This window comes from Gopherus flavomarginatus, chromosome 15, assembly GCF_025201925.1.
Source record: "Gopherus flavomarginatus isolate rGopFla2 chromosome 15, rGopFla2.mat.asm, whole genome shotgun sequence".
Lineage (NCBI taxonomy): Eukaryota > Metazoa > Chordata > Testudines > Testudinidae > Gopherus > Gopherus flavomarginatus.
The window spans coordinates 4,051,384-4,075,030 of record NC_066631.1 but is presented as its reverse complement, the minus strand read 5'-3'; the positions used below and the strand labels follow the sequence as shown (position 1 = coordinate 4,075,030).

Below are 23,647 nucleotides of genomic sequence, written 5' to 3'. Positions count from 1 at the left end.
GGAGCTCCGGAAACCAAAACTGCCTGGGCCAGATGGGTACTAGGAGAATGTCTCTGGCCTTGTCTTGACGGATCTCTCGTAAGCCCTGTGGGAATGGAGGAAAGGCACCTCTGGGATTGTGTGTCCATGGCAAATGGAGAGCATTGCCCTGGGGGCTATGACCCACAGCTCCTGTGGAGCAGTACAAGGAAAGCCTGTTTATCTGGGAGGCGAAGAGATCCCATTGAGATGTTCCCTGAGTGAATATCTCGCTCAGGGAAGAGCTGTGCATCTCCTACTCGTAAGCCACAGAGAAGTGTCTGCCCAGGTTGTCTGCTAAAGAGTTTTGGGCACCCAGAAGGTACATGGCTTGGATAGTGACGCAGTTTCTGATGCACTCGTTCCAAAGCCTGACTGCTTCTAGGCAAAGGGGGAGAGACCTTGCTCCACCCTGTCTGTTTATGTAAAAGATTGTGGTGATATTGTCTGACATCACATGGACATGAAGAGATCAAATGAGCAGGAGAAGATCCCGCTTGCCAGGCGGGCTACCCTCAGCTGCGTAGATCAATGTGGGTCCAGGGACCCTGTTTATAGAGGCTGTTCAAGTGAGCTCCCTAGCCCATAAAAGATGTGTCGGTTACGATGGCAGAGTGACAAAGGGGACACCAACTCTGGCTCAATCCAGGTTCAACTGCCCGGTAAGAGAGGCAATGGCCCTGGCAGGAACAGTTACCCTGGTGTCGATGCAATCCTTGTCTGGTGAGTAGACAGACAGGAGCCCGGCTTGTAGGCAGCCTTGCTGAAGCCTGGCAAACGGTGTCACGTGGCTTAGAAGACAAAGGCACATCCTGACCACAGTCAGATTGCTCATTAGCTGCCACCTGTCCATGGGGAGGAAAGCTCTTGCTGCAAGGAGCCCAGTGTTACCACGATCAAGTTTATCCTCTCTGTGGGGGGTTACAAGGGACTGTTCTTTGTTCACACGTTTGCTATCAGGGCAAAGCCAAGACACACACCTCATGACTATGCCAGGGGCTAAGCCTCTCGACGCAGTATCCACTGTGTCCACCACAGCATGAAGGGAATCTTATCCACTAACGTGCCCTCTTCTAAGGGAGGCTGAACCTGGGCTCTGTCATCAGGGGGAAGCTTATCCTTAAAACTGGCCAGGCTGGAGTGATTGGTAAAATCCTATTCGCTAACAAGCCCTGATCGTTAGCGATACAGAATTGCAGGGAAAGGACCTTTCTTCCCAACAGGTCCAACCTCGTCAAGGCCTTATCAGCAGGGGTGGGTTTGGGATGATGCAATTTTGCTCTCTTCTCAGCTGCCTGTAGCACCAGCGAGCTGGATGCTGGGTGGGAGAAAAGAAATTCCGCCCTTTGGCAGAGACAAAACAGCCTCTCTAGGCATTTTAGGCGTGGGGGCGCGGGAGGCAGGGTTATGCCACACCACTCTGGCTGGCTCCCTGATGGCCTCGTTAACCAGATGCGCCACCTTGCTCAGACCTGTAGGCTGCAGAGTAGCCAGGAGCTGGTGTGGGAAGTCCTGGACCTCCTCTGGAGGTCACTGACTATCCTCCGAAGCAGCTCCTGGTACTGCCTATGGTCATTCAGTTGAGAGGGTGAGGATGAAGTGATGGCTTCAGCCAGAGATGAGGACAAGATTCCTGTCAGTACCTGCAAATTTGGGTCTCTGTCCTCCTCCTCATACTCTGTCGGATCTGGTGAGTGCCGAGCAAGAGAGGTCTGGTAGGATTCATGGACGGATCCAAGGCATCTCCCATAGGGGCTCCAGGGGCCCCAGTATGGCCAAAAGGAGGGATCGACTAGGTGGGGGGACCCCATGGCATTGGGTACCAGTGGTCCCTGAGGAAGTCACATCAGGGAGGATGGGGCTCAGATCTCTGCGAGGAGATGACTGACCAGCCAGAGCATCCGCTTTCTCTGAGTCTGAGAACTGCTCTCCCTCCAGTGGTGGAGTGGATGGTACCAGAGGGTACATGCTCCTGCCTGGCAGCTGGAAAGGGGATGGCTCCAGTGACACCGAAGCAGGTTTGTCCTCTGGCATAGCAATGTCTCTCAGAAGGACTGGGTCAGTGAGGAGAGGAGACTGGGGATAAGGGAAGAAAATATCCTCTGCTGTAACATAGGTGTCCAGACAACCCGGTGGTCAGGGCCAATGGTTCCAACATGCCCCAGGAAGCTATAGCCAGGCAGGGTCCTAGGAGGATGGGCCGGCACGGAGGAAGAAGCAGGCCCAACACTTCTGGATGGAGCTGGCAGGTTTCAGTCCTTGTGATTCACAGCTGGAGCCACCCAAGGTATCGACAGATCCTTCTTCTTCTGCACTTTACCCTCCAGCCTGGAGGTATTTCACGGTCCTGGACCCATGGGATTTGCATGTGAAGGCTTGTCCAGCCTAGGCGGGCTCGGGAAGGGATCTCTTCTTTTATGGACAGATTTGGGGGGATCTGATCATGAGAGTGCCCCTTAAACTCATGGGAAACTTGGGAAGAAGAGTCCTGGGCTTAGCAGCTGTAGACTCTGTTCCTAAGCTCGTGCTCAGAGGGGCTCTGTTCATCCAATGGGGCAAATGTACAGGAGGATCTCCCTGGCCTGGATCAGAACGAGGCCTCATACAGTGTTTCTTTAATCTAAGCTCATGAGCTTGCCACGTTCGCAGCGGAAAAGAGTGACAGATGCTGCACTTTGCAGAATTTGTATCTCACCCAACCAGCAGAGACTGCACTGATGCTCGTCACTCACAGAGAAGGAGCGAGGGCAGGAGACACAATTCTTGAACCAGGAACCCTGGGCATAGTCCCAGGCTGCAGGGACGAAGTCTCCGGTGTGGGGGGAAAACTACCTACGCTAACTATCCTAAAAACTCTAGCTCCGCTAACATAAAAACTACAAACTATTTACAAATTGATTAACCAAGTATTAAGAATAAAAGCTGGAGACATCTGTGGACAGAGGCACTTCGACTCGGGCCAAGCGGCAGTGAAAAGGAACTGCAGAGATGTCGGCTCACGCTGCCTCTTGTGCCCTGGGCCAGGGCCATGAGGAGAAACACTATCGGACATGGCTTGCTAGAACTTCCAGACTCGGGCCCACAGCGCACAAACACCCTGTGATGAAGTGGGGAGTCTCCTTGGGGTTTTCTGTGTTTTCCAGTGGGTTGCATGCACAGGGGATGGGACTCAGTGTCCCTGGGTGTTACTGGTTTAACAAGGAGAGGGGAGAGGGAGTTTGTTGTTACAGAGGACTGGAGAGAGACTCGGGACCCTGGCCGGTGGACTAGAAGATGGAGACCCCAGTGACTGGTGACCTGGTGACCCGGAGACGCAGTTCAGGAGACACAGCCGGTTCTGGCCAGTGGGAGGACAAGGGGCTGTGGAGAGAGGACCCCGATGATGACCTGACTAGCTGGTTCCAGCCAGAGGGGCCAGAGGAGGGCTGAGAGGAGATGAGGCCCGGGACTTCCTGTTTACTACCCTGTTTCCCTGGAGAGAAGACAATGGACAGAGGCGGGGCTTGGGTTGGGGGATATGGGAGGCCCAGCTGGCTGCAGGGGAACTTTGGGCTGGAGAGGAGCAGGCAGAGCCCACTTGGATGCAGGGGGACTAGGATATGCTGTGCTGAGAGAGGCCAGGCCTGAGGCCCTGAGAGTTTCCTGTGCTGTGTTCAACTCTCAATAAACCCTCCTGTTTTATGCTGGCTGAGTCACTCCGGGCTAGAGAGCAGGGTTGCATCAACCCCTTTGGGGCTGGAGGTCCGGCGGGTCCAGGGTGCATGGACTCCCTGAGGGGGCCCATGGCAGAGACAGACGTGCTAAGGCTCAGAGAGGTGCAGCTCCAGGAGGTGGAGAGGCCTGACCCCGAGAAAGAGTGGACCCCCGAGAAGGGCTGTCGCACTGAAAGGGGCAACCCCCTCATGGACCGCACTGGGCCATGAGTGGGCACGATCTGTGAGTCCGTGATACACCCCCATGAGGGATACACACACGGACCAACTCTAGCGCCAGCATTTCCCATCTTTGGAGAGCTGAATTCTGCAGCCTTGACTGCGTTCTTCCCATGCAGTTACTTTGGGTGGAATAATACTTAGCTCTGACATAATCCCAAAGGCTCCAGTGTTATAAAAGGGTGGGCAGCATGTTATCCTCATTGTAAACTAAAGGTCAGCGGGGTTAAGTAACTCGCCCAAGGCCATGTGGGGAGGAAGTGTCAGGAGTGGGACTGGAAGGCAGTCACCAGACCCCCAGCACCCTGCTCTTACTGCTGGACAACACTGCTACTGCCATGGTACAGGAGACAGGATTGCTATACTGAGCTTCTGGGGTTTCCTACGTCGCTGGTGGGGTCGCTGCGCTTGCCTGGGTTTCTAGGGTCTTACGCAAGAGCTGCCTTGGAACAATTCTCTGCACTTACTGGTGTCAATTTCAGGCAACTCTGCTACCTGCCCCAGTCCCCACCTTGCAGCCCTATTTGCAGTGCAGCAACACTCCTGGGAGAATCGCCCTCTGCCACAGGACAGCACCTGGTGCTCCGTGCAGGCTTCCTTCCTGGTACCCTCCCAGCTGGACTCTGCCCTGCGTGGCATTGAGCTCCACCTCACAGGGCTGCTGCTCCTCCAGTCGGCACTGCCACGAGACCACAGGAACTCTTCCTCCGCCTCCTCCTCTTCGTCAGTGACTGCACTGCTGGAGCCCAGGCACCTGTAAGAGCAGCAGCAGCTAATGCAGGGCAGAGAGGTCACCCCTTCTTCATGCCCAGCATCCAAGTGCCTGGCGTTGGCAGGCTCTGCGCTCCAAGGGAAGTGGAGGTGCCAGTGTCCTGTGCCTCAACTAAGGATCAACGCAAGGGGGAGTGTCCAGCCTGGGAGAACTGCAGCTGGCAGGGGGACTGTCAAAATGGCCCAGAGCTGCTGATGCGGGACTGGAGGGGACGGTGTCTAGGACTGAAAGCTGGGGGAACCCACTCTGCATGAGCCAGTGGGATGACACTGCATTAGCTGGGGGACCTAGATGTGGGCTTGTGTCAGCAGCTCTTGACCATTTCAGAATTCACATCTCAGCTGGTGGCTCCCTGGAGCAGCTGAGTCGCCCCGGCCTGCTCAGACCAGGTTGTGGCTTTCAAAAAAACAACAACCCCAAAATGCAAGAGACTAACTGCAGGGTGTAGTGGAGCCTAGGACAGAATCCTGGTTTCCCAACCCCCTGCACTAATCACTATATCATCTTGCTCCAATGCAGTCTCGCTGCCACTGCTGGAGGTCAGGGTGAGCAGAGACAGGCAGGATAAATGATGTGGAAAAGGAGTGAACAGCGAGGTGGCAAAATTTGCATACAATACAAAATTACTCAAGACAGTTAAGTCCAAAGCAGACTGCGAAGACTTACAAAGGGATCTCACAAAACAGTGACTGGGCAACAAAATGGCAGATGAAATTCAGAGTTGATTGTAATGCACAATGGAAAACATAATCCCAACTATACATATAAAATGATGGAGTCTAAATTGGCTGTTACCATTCAGGCGAGAGATCGTGGAGTCACTGTGGATAGTTCTCTGAAAACATCCATTCAATGTGCAGCAGCAGTCAAAAAAGCGAACAGAATATTGGGACTCATTAGGAGAGGGATAGAGAATACAACAGAAAATCTCATATTGCCTCTATATAAATCCATGGGATGCCCTCACCATGAATGTGTGGAGTTCTGGTCACCTCATCACAGAAAAGTTATATTAGAATTGGAAAGGTTCAGAGAAGGGCAACACAAATGCTTAAGGGGGGTGGAACAGCTTCCATATGAGGAGAGATTAATAAGACTGGGACTGTTCAGCTTGGAAAAGAGACGACTAAGGGGGGATATGATAGAGGTCTATAAAATCATGACTGGTGTGGAGAAAGTGAATAAGGAAGTGTTATTTACTCCTTCTCGTAACACAAGAACCAGAAGTCACCCAAAGAAATTAACAGGCATCAGGTTTAAAACAAATCAAAGGAAGTGTTTCTTCATGCAACGCACAGTCAACCTGTGGAACTCCTTGCCAGAGGATGTTGTGAAGGCAAAGACTATAACAGGGTTCAAAAAAGAACTAGATAAGTTCCTAGGGGATAGGTCCATCAATGGCTATTAGCCAGTAGGGGTAGGGATGCAACCCCATGTCCCTGAACCTCTGACTGCCAGAACCACCTGGCATTGGCCAATGTCAGAGCCAGGACACTAGGCTGAGCAATACAGCCGTTCCTGTGTGCCTGTCTGCAGTGTTTGGCGTGGTACTGTGGCAGGTTGCAGTGCCACAGGCAGCAGGAGCCCTGGCGTGAGTCTCCACAGGACCATCACTGCTTGGCATCGCACCAGGGGCCGAGCTGGTCTCATCAGCACTTACCCCAACGAGTCTCTCCGTGGGCAGCGGGGCCCCTTGGTGCTGCAGCCTGGAGCTGTTTGGAGAAGAGAAACATTGTGTCTCCACAGCAATAGTAGAGTAGCTCCTGGGAAAGCAAGTGCAGCCCAGAGCCAGCAGGAGGAGCTGTGGAGCCCTGTGGGGAGGCAGCAGGAGGAGCTGTGGGGAGCAGGGAGTCAGCCTGGACTTGGACTCTGAGCCACCCCACTAAGGCAATCGCCCCTAACAGTATGTGGCTAACGCAGCACGGGTGGAGGGGGGGGCAGCAGCTGGGACCCCAGCAGCAAGGTGTGACTGCTGGGGGTGGGGGGGGGCAGGGTGCGTTCCGCAGAGAGAACAGAGCAGGCGCAAACAGTCACCTGTGGGTGGGACGGGAACAAGAGGGAGCGGGGCCCACACAGCTGCAAGGGGCAGGTCCATTCCCACACCCCCAAAGCAGCTCCATCGCCCTGCAACAGCGAGAGCAGGGCCGGGGGCAGAGAGAGTCTGGTCCGAAGGAGACACAAGGGGGATTCACTGTGGGCACTGATGAGCCCCCTGGGGAATGGCTGTCTGGCTGAGCCCTGGAGCCATACCTCTCCGGCGGCCAATGGCCTTGCGGAGGTGAACCTGGACTGTCTCCGTCCTCACCGAGTCCAGGTCACTGTCGATGGTGACGGTGTCGAAACTGGTGACGGGGACGCCTGAAAGAGGATGAAGGATGGGAGAGATGCCAAACCCAGCTGACCCCAGAGTGAGGAGGGTTTCCCTGCCTTCGTCTTACCAAACTGAACCTGTGATCAGGGGTGACTCCCCTGTTCTCCCAGCCCCAGCCATGATGCAAACCCAGAGGCTCTGTCCTCTCCCAGATCCTGCATTTGTTCCACCTTCCCTGCAGTGACAAGGAGCACAGGCATCTTCCAGGGTGTGGAACCAGCAGGCGAGGCCGGGACAGGATCACCCATTTTCCAGGAGAGAGGCAGATCGATGGGCAGACCCAGGATTGGGGACAGGACCCAGCACTTTCTCCATGAAGCAGCAGCCAGCCGGCAGCTCCTCTTACCAGCCACATGCTTGTACTTGCAGGACCCTGGATAGACCTCGTCCCAAGCTGGGCTCAGGCTGCTCTGCCTCTCACGCTTCTCGGAGACGCCCGCCTCTGGGTCAGGACCTACAGAGAGGGTGAGAACAGGAGCCAGTAGCCAGGGACTCCTGGAAGGCACATGCACTCTTCCTGGGTTGGGCGGGTGTGTGTGTGCGGGGGGGGGGGGGAGCAGAGCTGCTGGTGGCACAGGCCCACCGGCCCCAGAGCAACCAGGGACCAGGCACTCAGCATGAGGAAGAAAAGTGATCAGGAACAGTCAGCATGGATTCACCAAGGGCAAGTCATGCCTGACCAACCTGATTGCCTTCTCTGACGAGCTAACTGGCTCTGTGGATGTGGGGAAAGCAATGGACATGTTATTCCTTGACTTTAACAAAGCTTTTGATACAATCTCCCACAGTATTCTTGACAGCAAGTTAAAGAAGTATGGGCTGGAAGAATGGACTATAAGGTGGACAGAAAGCTGGCTAGATCATCGGGCTCAATGGGTTGTGATTAATGACTCCATCTCTAGTTGGAAGTTGGTGTCAAGTGGAGTGCCCCAAGGGTCGGTCCTGGGGCCGGCTTTGTTCAATATCTTCATCAATGATCTGGAGGATGGTGTGGACTGGACCCTCAGCAAGTTTGCAGATGACACTAAACTGGGAGGAGTGGTAGATACGCTGGAGGGTAGGGATAGGATACAGAGGGACCTAGACAAATTAGAGGATTGGGCCAAAAGAAATCTGATGAGGTTCAACAAGGACAAGTGCAGCGTCCAGCATTTAGGACGGAAGAATCCCATGCACTGTTACAGACTAGGGACCGAATGGCGAGGCAGCTGTTCTGCAGAAAAGGATCTAGGGGTTACAATGGACAAGAAGCTGGATATAAGTCAACAGAGAGCCCTTGTTGCCAAGAAGGCTAACAGGATTTTGGGCTGTATAAGTAAGAGCACTGTCAGCAGATCGAGGGATGTGATCATTCCCCTCTATTCAGCATTGGTGAGGCCTCATCTAGAGTACTCTGTCCAGTTTTGGGCCTCACACTACAAGAAGAATGTGGAAAAATTGGAAAGAGTACAGTGGAGGGCAACAAAAATGATTAGAGGGCTGGAGCACATGATCTACGGGGATAGGCTGAGGGAACTGGGATTGTTTAGTCTGCAGAAGAGAAGAATGAGGCGGGATTTGATAGCTGCTTTCAACTACCTGAAAGGGGGTTCCAAAGAGAATGGATCTAGAGTGTTCTCAGTGGTGGCAGATGACAGAACAAGGAGTAATGGTCTCAAGTTGCAGTGGGAGAGGTCTAGGTTGGATATTAGGGAACACTATTTCACTAGGAGGGTGGTGAAGCACTGGAATGGGTTCCCTAGGGAGGTGGTGGAATCTCCTTCCTTAGAGGTTTTTAAGGCCTGGCTTGACAAAGCCCTGGCTGGGATGATTTAGTTGGGGATGGGTCCCGCTTTGAGCAGGCAGTTGGACTAGATACCTCCTGAGGTCCCTTCCAACCTTGAGATTCTATGATCCTATGAGGCACCAGGCTGAATGTCCAGGCAAATCGGGGGCCAGGAGGAACTCTCCCCTCAGCACTGAGCAGGAAGAGTCCATGGGAATCGGGGGGGGGGGTGCCCCAAGGGGTGGCGCTGTGACCGGGACCTGCCCATCCCCTTTGACCGACTGGCCAGGTCCCCAGGGGCTTTGCTGAGCTTGCAAGGATGCCAGTGATCACTGGGAATGTGACACTCCCCGGGGAGTTTGTCAGAGTCCACAAGAGCTTCCATCATCTCACCGCAATGGCCAACGCCGCCCCCACTGTGCTGTCACAGCGTCGTTCCCACCCCCTGTACTGTCACTGCTCCCCCAGGTGATGATTCCAAGCTTCCCAGCCACGCTGATGCCCTCCTCCCTAGCTCAGCGATGAGCGTTTTCGCCCCACATACTCAGTTCCATGGTGACAGGGGCAGAGGGACAAGCCAGCCCTAATTCTGGAGCCAGCCGTCTCCATGGTTCTTTCAGTTCCATTCTCCAGACTTACACAGTGTCAGGCCACGAGCTCCCCTCTCCGCTGGCCCAGCCTGCAGCTCCCAGCTCCGCCAGGTTCCCTCCCTGCCTCCGCTAGCCGCAGCATGAGTGATGCCCCTTCCAGACGGTCTCTGGGGAATCACTGACCCTGGTTGCAGCAGCTCTGGGGCCTCCCTCTCAGGATCTCCTGGACCAACCCCACCCTGCATCACCACGCAGCCGTCACTAACCACAGCTGGGGGTGTCTGGGCACTTTCAGGGCTACTAGCCAGCTGTGTTGTGGCACTAAACCCTTGCAAAGCTGAGCTCTGATCTCCCAGCTTCTCCGGGGGCAGCCTTTGGTTGGGGCAGGGGGATGCTATTAGCTGGGGGCTCTTCTCCCCTTTGGAAGCCAGGGAAGGGCTGCCGTGGGCTGCTGTGGGTGTGAAGTGAGAGGGACTGTCGGACCAGACGTGTCCATATGCAGTTTGTCTCCTCCCGGACGGACTCGGAGCTGTCCTCACAGGGTGGGACTCTCTGGCCCAGGCTCTTGTGCCAGCACCAGCACCCAGATCTCTCAGTGGCTGGCTGGGACACAGCTCCTCCACGAGCAATGGGCTGCTGAAAGGTAGGGAGTTTTCCCAGGAGTTCTGGCCCCATCTGGAAGAGCCCTCCAGGGGCCAAGGAACGCTTTCCTCTGAGGTCTCCACCCGCTCAGGCAGAGCTAGTCCGGGAGCCCGGCCTCCTGTGGCGCTGGCTTTTCCCATGTCTGTGCTGCTTGGGGTGTCCATGGTGTTGCTCCGGCTCAGCCTGGATATCCTGCCCCCCAGAGACTCCAGGCTCTCTCTCCTGGTCCTAGAGCTCAGGGACTGGGGTCCTTCCATGCTGCTGGACAAAGCCAGGGCTGAGTCCTCTTCTAGGCCCTCCTCAAACCGCTGCAGGATGTGCTGCCTCCTCGCTGTACTGAGCATGAAGCCCTCTGCAGCAGCCCCACATGCCTCCACGGTGGGGCAGAGACCAGCGGGCCTGGCTTTGATTCCCGTGATGTGCCCTTCTTCAGCAGGGTCTCCGGCTGGGAAACTCCGAGCTGGCACATCCCCTTCCTCATCAGAATTCACCAGGGGGTCGACCATGCCTTCCCGAAACCTGGCAGCAAAGTCCTCCGTGCAGATGGAATTCGAGTCACTCTGGTCCCCCAGGGTCTCCGGGGCTTGCTTGGAGCCAAGGAGATGCATCAGCCTCCAGCCGTACTCCTCCTTCCGAGAGGAGCTGGCTTCGCCCCAGGAGGTGCCGTCCAGGTTTTCACAGCATCCTTCCATCTCTGCACAGGGGAGGGAAGTAAACAAAGAGCTGTGAGTTCCTCCCCAAACCAGCATTACTGCCAACGAGCCCCGTTGGGGGATGCCGAGGGGCAGAGAAGCAGTAGATTGCTTGATGATATACAGGAAGCCAAAGGCAGGAACAGAACCCAGGTCTCCGGAGTCTCCTGCCACGTCCTACCCATTGGATCATGCTCGCTCCATCACCTGCCTTCTCTCTGCAGGGGACTGCACCTGCTCACTGCAGGATTCTCACACTTTCCTCTGAAGCATCTGGTGCTGGGCACCCACAGAGACAGAATGCTGGTCAAGATGGACCTTTGCTCTGATCCTATCTGGATATTCATTTGCTCCTATTTGCCATTTTAAAGCTTATTTGGCAAAGACTCTGTTCTGGCGGGTGGAAACCATACAATCCTCCTCCTCCACTTTTTCTTGTTCCTTTCTAGAAGCGTTGCGGTCGCCCACTCATGAGAGCCCATCACCGCAGTGTCTGGGAGCCAAACTACACCTTCCAAGTAGAACCACTTGCTGTTGGCCACCCATGGTTTCCCTGCTCCTTTGTGGAGTGTGTCTTGCACACGTGGGACGGGTATTAAGGGAAGGGGCTGGGAAAGCTGGGCACCATAGGCCGGCGTGTGGGAAAGCAGCTTCTAGCTTTGGTTGTCTCCAGTTTTGAGTGCCAGCATGTCAGCCAAAATCCCCCGTCACCACCGCATGCATCCCAGCAGCATGGCCGCCATCTTGGAGACCTCCTTGGAATGGTGGAGTCTCCCTCCAGGGACCGTCAACATCACTCAGTCACCTCTAGGGGTCACTATCTGGTAACACAAGCTCCTCCCCCCAACAGGGTCTGTCTCCATAGAGAAGGGCTCGCTATGGGGGGCAGATCAAGACCCAGGGCTTTGCCACTGGGCCCCTGTAACTGCTCAGATTTCGTAGCCTGCACAGGACCCATTGCACCCCGAGCCTCCCGTCCAGTCAGCATGTCACGAACATGTATTTTGGCCAATCATGGCCTAGGAATAGCAAAGCAAGAGTTTTATTCCTATGAAGCTTGTATTCCAACCAATTCTGTTGCACCTTTCTCCACAAGCTGCTCCTGCAATTGGCTATTTGCTTCAAAGACCCGCTCTCAGTTAACCCCTTAGTTCCACTGTGACACATGTTACATGGCCACCCCACCACCAGCAGTGACCCCCTGCTCAGCGACCATCCCTCTCTGCTCCCCCACCAGCTCCTCACCCTGGCTCTGTCCCACTTACACACACTCCATCCCAACACACTGTTCCAGCGCCCCCGCCCGCCTCTCTTCCCAGCTGCCCTTTCCCTCCCTTTACCTCCTGAAACAATACAGGGCTGAAGGGGTCAAGAAGCATCCCAGCCAAGCATCAGGCTGTCAATGGGACAAATTCAAACTTCTGTTGGCTTCAATGCAGTTACACCAGTTCACCCAGCTCTGCATGGAACCCGTGCCCCTTAGCTGAGCCCTTGATCTGCATGTCAAGGGGAAAACTGAATGACGGCAGCAACACAGTCCTGCAGAGTGTGAATGACAACACAAGCCCTTGCTTCTCCTTCTCCGAGCAGCCCAGCGCCCCTGCCAGCCTAGCCCAGCGACCCCTCCCCTGCAGACACACCCAGCTGCCCTCCTGGAGTGGGGCTGAGCAGAGACTGGCTGCTCTGGCGATCGCTGTGATGTCACAAGCAGAGGACTGTGACATCAGGCAGGGAGCAAATGAGACCTATCAAGACGCAGATCAGAAAATTATTTGGCCCAATATTATTGAGACTTTATTTCCCATACAAGACCACAGCTGTTTGGCAGGGCCCCGCCTTGCTGCAGAACTGGACTCCAGCAGTGAAGCTTTCATTTAAAAAATAAGTTCTGATTGCCAAGAAAACCTTCCAAACATGAACCAAGTGTGACAGGTGCAACTGAGCCTGCCTGAGTCTGCAGAGAGCCTGACACCAGAGCACCAGGAGGTGTGAACTGCCCTAGTTCCTCGTGTGGATGAGGTACTACCTCTGAAGTTAATGCCCATTTAAATGGTCACTTCATTAACTAGTTCACTGCTGCTTGTTTTAGCAAAACCAGCTGTCTGATGCAACAATCACAACATCCCCAACTGGCTCCCACACCGATACCTTCCCTGACCCCACACCCCCTCCTTCGCTGCCAGAACCTCCCTCCCCGAACAAAGTTGATGATGCAGTTATGTGTTTTCAGTTCAAAATCTTGCAGCGTGCTCAGAATTCAAGATTAGGGGGCAGTTTGAAATAAACTGAATTAGAAAATGGATTAAACTGCAGGGGGGCTGCACTCCTGAGTGCTTCATTTGATTTCAGATTTAATTCACTAGAAACCTCAGTTGCTCTGTTTATCAGAGGCTTGCAGCAAAACTCCCACTCTGTGTATCAGAGGATGGCAAAGTCCACACGTCTTGCGGGAGGATTGCGACTCCGCACATGGGGCCTGGCTTGTAGAGAAGGCAGAACTGCTTCTGGTGAAATGACCCCAGAGCTCAGAGCAAAAGCCTGACCCTTTGCTGAGACTGAAAAACCTTCCTCACGCCAATTCCTTTTCACTTTGCAGCAAACCCTGGACGTGCCTGACTCCAGAGGGGACTGGAAGTAGCAAGATACAGTGCGACAGGCTGTTTGGGCAACATTAGGGCCTGAAACAAAGCAGGAATCTGACCAGAAAGCCCGTCCTGAGATGGGCACAGCCCAACTCTGCAGCTCCAAGAGGGAGGGGTTTGGGGAAGCACCTGTATTTCTGAGCTGTCTCTGAACAGAGCCTCTGGGCTTCCCCATCAAGAGCTGCTCTCTAGCCAACTTCCTCTCGCTGGGGGGTTTGCCCCTCCACAAAACACACCAGGAACAAGCTCGTCCTATCATTCACTCACCCTGTCCAGTGCCGAGTCTGACCCTTTGGCCTTCACTCCCATCCCGTTTTTATATCTGTTGCCCCAAGTACTTTGCAGCTTTCTGGCCTCGTGGCCCCTCTCCTCGCTTTATTGGGGTGGGGGGGCTTTAGTTTTGGGTGGGCCTAGGTCCACCCCCTTCCGGAAACAGGCTGGCCCATTGCTCACTCACCTGCTGTCCAGGAGGCCTTGGGGGAGCATTCCAAGGAGGTGTCTCCATTCATGCGACCACCTGCGACTCCTGCACCAGGGCCCTGCCACAGGAGAAGGGAAAGAAACAGATAATGGAGCAGCTGTAGGCTACATGTGTCCCTCGCCTGCTTACGCAGCGTCCAGAACAGTGTAAAACAAACCCATTCGGCACAGATCCACCTCACACCAGCCAGATGGCCGTGTCCCAGGCAGGCACCACACACATTAGCTGGGCAGCCGAGTCCCAAGCAGGCACCACCCCATGCCAGCCAGGTAGCCAGGTCCCCTGGCAGGCACCACCTCATGCCAGCCAGGTGGCTGAGTCCCAGGCAGGCCCCACCCCATCCCAGCCAGGTGGCCAGGTCCTCTCACAGGCACCACACCACAACAGCTGGGCGGCCAGGTCCCATGGCAGGGACAACTTCACACCAGCTGGGGGGCCAGGTCCCCTGGCAGGCACCACACCAGCTGAGCAGCTTGGTCCCCAGGCAGGCCCCACTCCAAGCCAGCCAGGTGGCCAGGTCCACTGGAAGGCACCAGCTCACACCAGCCAGCTGCCTGGGTGGTCGGTGCATAAGCTGAATCCTGAGACCGATCCTCCAGACCTGCCACATTTCAGACGCCTCCCCTGACCCACAGCAGTGGCCCCTTCCTCAGGGCTTCCCCCAGCCCCTCCCACGCACCAGCAGCTGGCTGAGCTGAGCGTCGATGGAGTCCAGTAGGGAATCGCATTGGTCCTTTGCCCGGGCGCCTGCAGTCTCAGGACAGGACGGCAGCTCCGCTGTCTCCAGATCTGCAGGGGTGGCAGCTTCTGGTCAGTACCCACATACCCAGCAGGCCAGACAGGGACAAGCCTTGCAGCCCCGTGGCTTTAATCCCCACCTGTCCTGCAGGGAGAAGCTCACGCCATGGCCTCCACCCCCCGAGCAGGGGAGCTCTTAGGGCTGCCTCTGTCTAGGTGCATCCACATTTCCAGCTCCTTGGGCAGGTTTTTCTAATAACCAGAGCAGAGCGAACCAGAGATCGGCATGTATCTGCATGTTCTGCACATGTCTGTGCGTGTGTGTTTGTGCGTGTGTGTGCATGCGCCTGCAGAATCAAGCTAGGAGCCACACAACTGGAAAGTAAATCTAAGAGGCTAAAGGCTTTTCAGTGAGATGTGGGTATGTGATGTCTCTGGCAGGCAGCCTGCAGCTCCGCATTAGCATTACAAGGTTTTCATACAAGCCAGGTTAGGCCAGCATATGGAGCAGGAAATCCTGTAGGTTCCCTGTAGCAGAGTGGATCTCTGCTCCTGCCCTGAAGGGGTTAAAAACAGCCCGGGAAAGGGGCTGGGGTTGGAGAAAGCAGCCCTTTTAGGCTGGGCTGATTGGGGAAGTGGCTGCAGCTGGGGGCCATGCCCCAAACTGAGCGACAGGGCCTAATAAGAAGGCCAGAGAAGCCTGTAGAGGGAGAAGGGCCTGGCTGCATAGAACTGACAAGGTACCTTGAGTGGAGCAGGGCTGGGGAAAGGCAGTGGAGCTGGGGAGCTCCTGCCTGGAAAGCCCCAGGCTGTGGCCTAGAGTTAGGCCAGGAGGTACTGGGGTTGCACGGTGCAACCCAGGGGTAGGCCAAGGCAGCAGGTCCAACCCCCTTTGCTGGTGATGAGTGGCTGATACTGCAGTCTGCGCCAGGATGTGGGGCTAGACAATGAGTGGCAGTAGCCTACACTGAGGCAAAGTGGGGATAGAGGGTGGGGGGTTCTCAGGGAGGGGAAACTCCTAAGAAAGAGGAAGGGGTCACTGCCAGGGGGCAGAACCCCACATAAAAGGGGCACTGGGGTCCAGGGAGGGACATGGGGCCTGTAGCCAAAAGGCAGATCACTGGACTGCAGAGGGTGCTCCGAACTGGAATTTGAGCTAATTCCCAGGATGCCCAGTAGGAAGCGCCGTGGGGGTGAGTCGTGCCCCGGTTACACTCCCTGATTGGTTTTCCTGTGCAGATGGAGTTTTCTTTACTTATTTATAGGACTCCTGCTAGCTTGGGATTTGAACATTCCCAACTGTAAGCAGAAACTGCCAGACCTTCCCTTCCACCAAATCCCTTTCTCAGTGCCCTCGGCTTTCCCCCTCTCTCTGCATCGGCTCAGCCGTAAGCTGCTGGGAAGGGTGTTGCCTTCTGCTGCACAAGCAGCAGGGATGGCTCACACGCTGTGATTTGATGGGATCACACCAAACCCATGAGGAGTAGAAATGTGCAGGTCTGTGGTGATAAGGCATGAAAAAAGCAGCAGGACTCCTGGGTTCTACTCCCAGTTCTCTCACCACATAGGGGATGACAAGAGCATTTGCCCCCCTTCCCAGAGCAGCGTGCGGGCTGATGGATTAAAGGGCAGACACACGCCGTCAGATGAAATGCACAAGAGGCTGTGCTGAGCCAATGGGCTGGAGTCACACTGTTCTCCCACCAGTCCTCCAGACTGTGGGTGTGGGTGTGTACACACCCCTCCCTCCCAGAGGGCCATGCAGCTCTAGCTCTGAGATGCCGTCTCGCTGCCCCGGCTCATGAGCTGATGCGGAGACCGTCAGCTCCTCTGCCCCACTACAGCAGCCAAAGAGACGCAGCAGTGGGTGGCACGTTATAAGGAGTCACCAACGAAATGCCGTGACCTCATGTGAAACCACTCGGGGATGGGGGCAGCCAGACAGGTGTTTGCATGTGTATAATTTTAGCCCTGTGTTTGTGTGCACTTGGAGATGAGTTCTGTGTGTGTGCACGTGTGCATGTGTGTCCACGTGCTGGGAGGTGAGCTCTGTGCATGTGTGGTCACGTGTGTGTGTGTGTGTGTGTGCACTGACAGGCGAGCTGTGGTTGTGATCTCAACTGTAATACAATCAAATGAATCCCAAACCCTGCCCCTTTCTTTGTGTACCCTTGGCTGTGGCACGTGGCCATGTGCCCGCTGTGATCTGCTCTCAGCTGGGTGCTCTGGGAGGGGAGCTCGCTGGGCTGAGGGTTTCAGGCTCTGGGGCTGCCACCCTAGCACCTTCCACCATCTCCTGAATTCGCTTAAGGAAACAGAGTTAACTGGAGTTGGAAACGTCCATGCCCCGGGCATCACCCCCCACCATTGACTGGCCATTGAGCAGGGCAGCATCACTGGCTGGGCACTACTGGGTGTGTGGGAGCTCTGTGCTGGCACAAGGAAGATGTAAATCCCCACCCGCCAGCCACGCCCTTACTGGATTTGGTGCCATCCTCCTCCTCCTCCTCCAGGGTAGCTCGGCTCCCTTCCAGCTCCATGTTGGTCACACTGCCTGGTCCTGGAACACAAAAGCGCAGCACCAAGTGGGTCACTTTCTGTCCATGCTGCCCTGGGGCAAGTGTCTCTGGGGACCTTCCTGCCGCAGCTCACGCAGCTCACTCCTGCCACTGCTGAGAGCAGCCTCATGCTCTGCAGTGACCAGACTTAGCGCACGTGGGCATGTCACCCTCTATTGGCCACTGAGGGCACATGCCAGCCTGCTGCTAACTCCCACCTGCAGAAGTTCCCCCAAGCTCCCATGTTAGATGCTTGTGTTTGGTGCAGAAGCTCCTGAGTTCACTGCCTGTGACAGCCATGACCAGGGCCGACGAGAAGGGGGGGGGAAGCCGGTACAAATTCCCAGGGTCTGGTGGTCCGGAAGGGGGTCTGGGGCCTGGCTTCCCCGCTTCGTTGGCCCTGTTTAACCAGTCCACCCTTGCTGGGGGGGCCTGAAAAAAATTTTTCACCAAGGCCTGAACCCGCTCTCGATGGCCCTGGCCACGACTGTCAGTACGGATACAGCTCCGGTCGCCCAGCTATGACCTGGGACACTCCAGCTGCCTCTTTCCCAAGACTGGAGGCACAGAAGCCAGAAAAGGGTCACGTGCAGCCTGTGGCAAGGTCAGAGGAAATCATTCAAATGTAGGCTTAAGTTCTCAAGAGGAACCAGCAATTGGGGGCTCAACCAGAGACACCTCAAAGGGGGGTGGAGTTTCACTGAGCACAGGCTCAGCACTTCCTGGAACTCGTGCCTGTGTGGGGTGGCTCATGCTGGGCCCCAAAAATCAATGGTCTCTTTTGAACACTTAGGCCATAGCAAACTGAACTAGGACTGTGCACCGCTGCCCTCTGCTGTATGGACACAAAACTGTTCACTTGTGTGTCACAGCTCCCAAGACGGGGAACAGCTAAGGGAGAGTCTCCACTAGCGGCCCCCCCAAATTATGAGATTGATTTACAACAGTCATTGTGTGCTTGAAGGGGCATGTCTGTTTAGTTGCCTTTTACGGCCATTTTCAGTTTTTTCTCTGTCATCAGAAAGGCAAGAAACTGACGTCTTTGAAATGAAAGATGAAATTTTCACATCATCACCTGACTCCGGGAGCTGGGGCTTTAAGGAAAACAAACGTATCGTGAAAACTGAGAGTTGGTAACACTGCAGACAGCCTGTCTGCTAGGCAGGAAATGAGGTCTCCACACACAGTGCCAGCTTCTCCCCTGCCCTGCCAGCCCAGACTGTTCCCGCTCACTGAACACCAACAGGCTTCTCAGCGTCAGTATGTCTAGGGCACATGTGGCTGGGCAGGGAGATCTGTCCAGACCTGCCCTGCCCGACAGTGCAGCTCTTCCAGTATCTCAGCCTGGCAGAGGCTTCGCCCCAGACTCAAGAGTCCCTGGAGCTAGGTGCTAACTCAGCAGTGGCACCGTGGGCCAGGGTGGAGGGGAGCAGAACCTGGTGACAGTATCTCTCTGGCATGCTGCCCGAACAGGCCCCTATGCAGAGATGCCAAGGAGCAGGAGGCAGAAGGGTGGCAGAACTCATCACATGGCTGGGTTTGAGAAACACACTATGCTAGGGGAGGGTTTCTAGTGGTCACAGCACAGGGGGCAGGTGGACTCAGCCCAGCATTGAGGGCTGCCCAGGAAGCCTTATGGGGCCCTGTTAGCACAGCAGCTGCAACCCCTTTAGCAGTGGAGACTGATGGGCACTGGGGAGGAAAGTGCAGGCTGGGAGGAAGCCAGTACCCTCCGGACATGGAGCCGATAACTGTTCATGTCCAACCAGCACATGGGTGCTGGGGAGCTCTCCTAGGAGGCAGGTTTGGGGCAGGTGCAGCGCTCAACGGGCAGACACACAGGGCCAGACACCATCGTGTAACTGGGTGGAGCTCCACTGCCATGCCCAGAGCTGCACCAATCCCACCTGCACAGGTCGGCCCAGTGCCATTTTGGCTCTGGGATCAGTAACAACTCTCCATTTTGGTAGCAGGAATGAGACAGGTCAGCGAATTTATACCCACACAGCTCTGCCAGCCCCTCAGTCCTGACCCACAGCCCCCACCCCCGCTCTTCCAGTCCTGGGCTCCCCACACACAGCTCTGCCAGTACCCCTCAGTCCTGACCCACAGCCCCCACCCCTGCTCTTCCAGTCCTGGGCTCCCCACACACAGCTCTGCCAGTACCCCTCAGTCCTGACCCACAGCCCCCCCCCAACTCTTCCAGTCCTGGGCTCCCCACACACAGCTCTGCCAGCCCCTCAGTCCTGACCCACATCCCCTCCCCGCTCTTCCAGTCCTGAGGTCCCCACACACAGCTCTCCTGGTGTTCCTCAGTCCTGACCCACAGCCCCCACCCCTGCTCTTCCAGTCCTGGGCTCCCCACACACAGCTCTGCCAGTACCCCTCAGTCCTGACCCACAGCCCACCCCCCCGGCCACTCTTCCAATCCTGGGCTCCCCACATGCAGCTCTCCTGGTGTTCCTCAGTCCTGACCCACAGCACCGCCCTCCACAGCTCTCCTGGTGTCCCTCAGACCTGACCAACAGACCCCCGATATTCCAGACCTGCCCTCCCAGCTCTGCCGATGCTCTTCAGTTCTGCCCTGCAGCCCACCTGCTATGTCAGATTTGGGCTCCCATGCACATAGCTCCGCTGATGCCCTGAATTCACACCTTGCAGCCCCCCTCCCGCACACTACGTCAGACCTGGAGGTCCCTCTCCCTGCTAATGCCCTTCAATCCCTCCCACAGCCCCTTCCTGCCACACCCCCAGAGGTGTGTCCCTTCCTCGCCCCCCTCTGTCAATGCCCCTCCATTCCAATTCAGAGCTGTCTCCGCTATGCCAGCCTGATGCTCCCCCAGCACTGAGCTCTTCCGATGCACTTAGCACTAGCGTTCAGAGGTGCGAGCCAAGTGACTGGAAGAGTGGAGGGCAGGTGGGGCTGTGGGTCAGGACTGAGGGGCACTGGCAGAGCTGTGTGTGGATTCGGGTGAGCCTGTGCAGCTGCTAATCACCAGCGGATGCACAAACACCCACAATCAGTTTGCTCAGGGCAGCGCCACGACCCTGCACTTCCAAGACTCCCTCGTTCGAGGCACATTCCATGGAAAGCATGTGGTGACAGCTAACACGCAAATGATCAGTGTCCACCTGAGGACTGTCACCTGATGTCCCCAAAAGAGAGACCCTGGCGACCAGTCCTTCTGTGCAGTAACGCCCTGCGGGCCTATGGCTGGGGCAGCCTTGACACTGTCTCCTGGCTCACTCACCGGGTGGGATGTTCAGGAGACTTAACTCTGCTCCCAGACACAGCAGAGTGTCTGAATGTCCCAGCTCTAAGTGTTGCACAACTCTCACAAAGTTCCAAAAGCATCAGAAAGTCTGACTCTTAGTATGAGAGTGTTCCCTCTGCTCCAGTCTGGCGACTGAGAAATGTGACGCTGGCAGACCAGGTGCCAGCTCTTTCCAAGGCTTTAGGCCTCAGCTGAGCACTGGCAAATTCATTGCTGGAAAGCAGTCTGGTTCCCCTGCGTGTTAGTATGATGAAGATGGGTATTGGACTTACAATAATGGGTTAAGACATTGTGAAATCTTGTAAGTTGCTGCAGGCATTAATCTCCCGGATCATTTCTTTAACACGTGCTAGAAGGTAATATTTAAGTTTTTGCTTTGTAACTGTAAAGAATGTTTGCTCTGACACTGATAACCCAGCCAGGAGGGATCGTCTCCTGTCCATCAAGAAGGCCTATCAAAACTAAACACAATACAAAGACTTTAATTGCCCCTGCACGAAGAGGCTAAGTGCAAAAGGACTCGTCCCATCAGTGTGAATTCTGGAAGCTGACAAGAACATTTTACAGCTTTTGCTGTTTGGATTCTCACGGGGTCAGAGCTACGAAACAGAAGCAGAGAACCCCAGTTGTACCTTGGGTTGGCCCTAAAAGACATTCTGGACTGACGGATTACTACAACCTGCCACCTTTTGAAACAACAGACTTGTGTGTATATGTTACCTGCTTTAACTTTGTGACAACTCTCATGTCTTTTCTTAGTTAATAAATCCTTAGCTGGTTTACTATAGGATTGGCTATGCGTGTTGTCTTTAGTGTGAGATCTGAGGTATCAATTGACCTGGGGTAAGCAGCTGGTCTCTTGGACTGGAAACAACCTGAATATGTTGTGACCTTTGATGTATAGCAACCATCTATCACTAAGTCCAGCTTGCCTGGGAGGCAGATAGACCAGAACGCCCACGGGGACCGTCTGTGACCCCGGGGTAAGGCTGTTACAGCACTTTGGGAGTTCACACGTTTTAGTGGGTTGGTGAAATCTAACTACAGAACATACGGCTAATTTGGGGAGTCTACCCTGCTCCTTGTCAGTCTGCTCCAAGGCTGGCTGTCACGGTCATGAAGCACTCCAGACAGCCTGACAAGTGAGTTCTTACGCTGTCAGGTAGCAGGGGAGTTGGAAATGCTGCAATGCTGCAAGATTGGCTTCTCTCACAGAAGGGGCTACACTGTCACGAAGATACTGAGCTGTGTGTAGTCTCGTTAGCAGTCGGCATATCTAACCTCGTGCTGGCGGAGCATGCTGCACTGACAGCGATGGAGCCCACCGAGGGCAGAACTGGCAGCATGTGGGCAGCAGCAATGCAAACCTCCGCCCCCTTGCTCTGCCAGTGAGCATCAGCCTGCGCTACGTCAGACTAGGGGAGCAGGGAGCTCAGTCAGTCCCCACAGAGCCCAGGCAGCCCTCGGCCTCTCTGCTGAGGCTGCCAGCAAGAGGAGCCAATTGCATGGATGGTTTCTGGGATGGGGACAGCAAGGAGCTGGACTGAGATCCACCATATGGCGTGAATGGTAACAGCATTGGCTACTGCAGGCCCTAGGCTGGATATGAACCAGGGCCCTGGGGATTAAAGACTCCGCCCCCCTCTCAGTCTCATCCCTACAAACAGACTCTGATGGAACTGGGGACCATTAACTGCTGCTGTTACCTTGGCACTGGCTTATGGGCTAATTGGAGTGAGCTCAGAATTCGGGGTGCACATGTTGAGCAGACACCTCCATTACTGAGCAGATTTCTGTCCTTCCCGCCAGTGACTCTAGTCAGTCTCTGCTCTTTGATTTGTCACCCTGCAGTTTTCAGGGAGCTCTTAATATTAGGTACAATTTGCCTTTGTCCTCCCAGTAGAGTGACCAGATGTCCCGCTATCTGGGGCTTTGTCTTATATAGGACCCTATTGCCCCCCCACCCCGCTCCAGATTTCTCACACTTACTATCTGGGCACCCTACCTCCCAGAGAGAGGAATATTCAGGACAGGAACTGACTCCTCTTAGCATATGAGAGTTGCTATAAGATCATCCAAATCTCCCCAGTTACACTCTGTAGGCTCCGTATTCAGGAGAGATATCATTCCAGTTCAGCACATACACCAGTTCTAACTGATGAACCAGGGGGAGAGGCTGGCCCAGGGACCAGTTCCAAAGCAAATACATTTGAAGATTTCCATACACAGAGCTGTGACCATGCAGCAGTTCCCAGTCCTGCTACAAAAGGCCAAGGATGTGTGAGAGAGGACAACCAAAGATCTGTTTGTGGACTATGCTTGACAGCCCCTGCTCCTGTCATATGGTGTTTAACCGTGGATCCCGTTGCTTCTGCCCCCACAGGGAGAATCCACATTTCCTGCTCTGCTTTCACCCTTGAGTGGCCAATTGCCCAGCAATGGGGCTGGGGTCCTGCAACTGCTAAGAACCAGTCCAGTGCAAGAGCTCCTGCCAGGGCTGGTGCAAGGATATTTTGCGCCCTAGGCGAAACTTCCATCTTGCGGGCCCCCCCCAAAAAATCACATACATTATACACAATACACGGTCACAGAGTAACATGTTATAATTTAGAATTTATGTTTCCGCGCTTTAAGTTTAGCAAATTTAGAAACAAGTTCCTCCAAGTCAATGCTGTGAGCAATGTCATGTTCTAGTGACAAGGCAGATAGCCCAACAAGTCTTTGTTGCAACATTGATGTTCGCATGTATGTTTTTATCAACTTGAGCTTCGAGAAGCTTCGCTCACCACTGGCCACAGAAACTGGGAGAGTCAAGAGGATGCGAAGAGCAATAACTGTGTTAGGGACACTATCTGTCAGCTTATTTTCCCATATGAAGTTCAATACATCTTGCGGTGATGAACTTCTTTGGACTCGTCTTGCAATAGCTTGCAATTCACTGCACAAGTCAAAGGCATCAATATCTTTGGATTCACCATGTTGCAAAGCTTTCTCCAGATTCAAGCAATGTTCCATAATTTGCTTTGGTGTTTTATTTTGCAAACTGTAAACATCATATATGAAGCCAAATACTGAACTAATTTGCTGCATCAATGTGAATCTTTCTTCAACCGAATGTATTGCTGTGTCAATGACTGCAAAGTAAAAGTTCACTTTGAATTTTTCTTTCGG

The 23,647-nt window shown here is 54.8% G+C and overlaps 1 protein-coding gene across 1 annotated transcript in view; it reads right to left on the bottom strand.

The window, feature by feature from the left end:
* Positions 1 to 23,647, bottom strand: part of LOC127034640 (trichohyalin-like) — a 58,071-nt gene that overhangs the window by 30,375 nt on the left and 4,049 nt on the right. Inside the window, exons 2-8 of the mRNA XM_050923676.1 lie at positions 17,123 to 17,203; positions 14,585 to 14,694; positions 13,882 to 13,963; positions 9,498 to 10,784; positions 6,973 to 7,080; positions 6,383 to 6,434; positions 4,527 to 4,704 (exon numbers count right to left, since the gene is read on the bottom strand). Coding sequence (XP_050779633.1) covers positions 4,527 to 4,704; positions 6,383 to 6,434; positions 6,973 to 7,080; positions 9,498 to 10,784; positions 13,882 to 13,963; positions 14,585 to 14,694; positions 17,123 to 17,183 — 1,878 coding nt within the window. The 5' untranslated portion in view covers positions 17,184 to 17,203. The remainder of the gene's footprint in view (positions 1 to 4,526; positions 4,705 to 6,382; positions 6,435 to 6,972; positions 7,081 to 9,497; positions 10,785 to 13,881; positions 13,964 to 14,584; positions 14,695 to 17,122; positions 17,204 to 23,647) is intronic.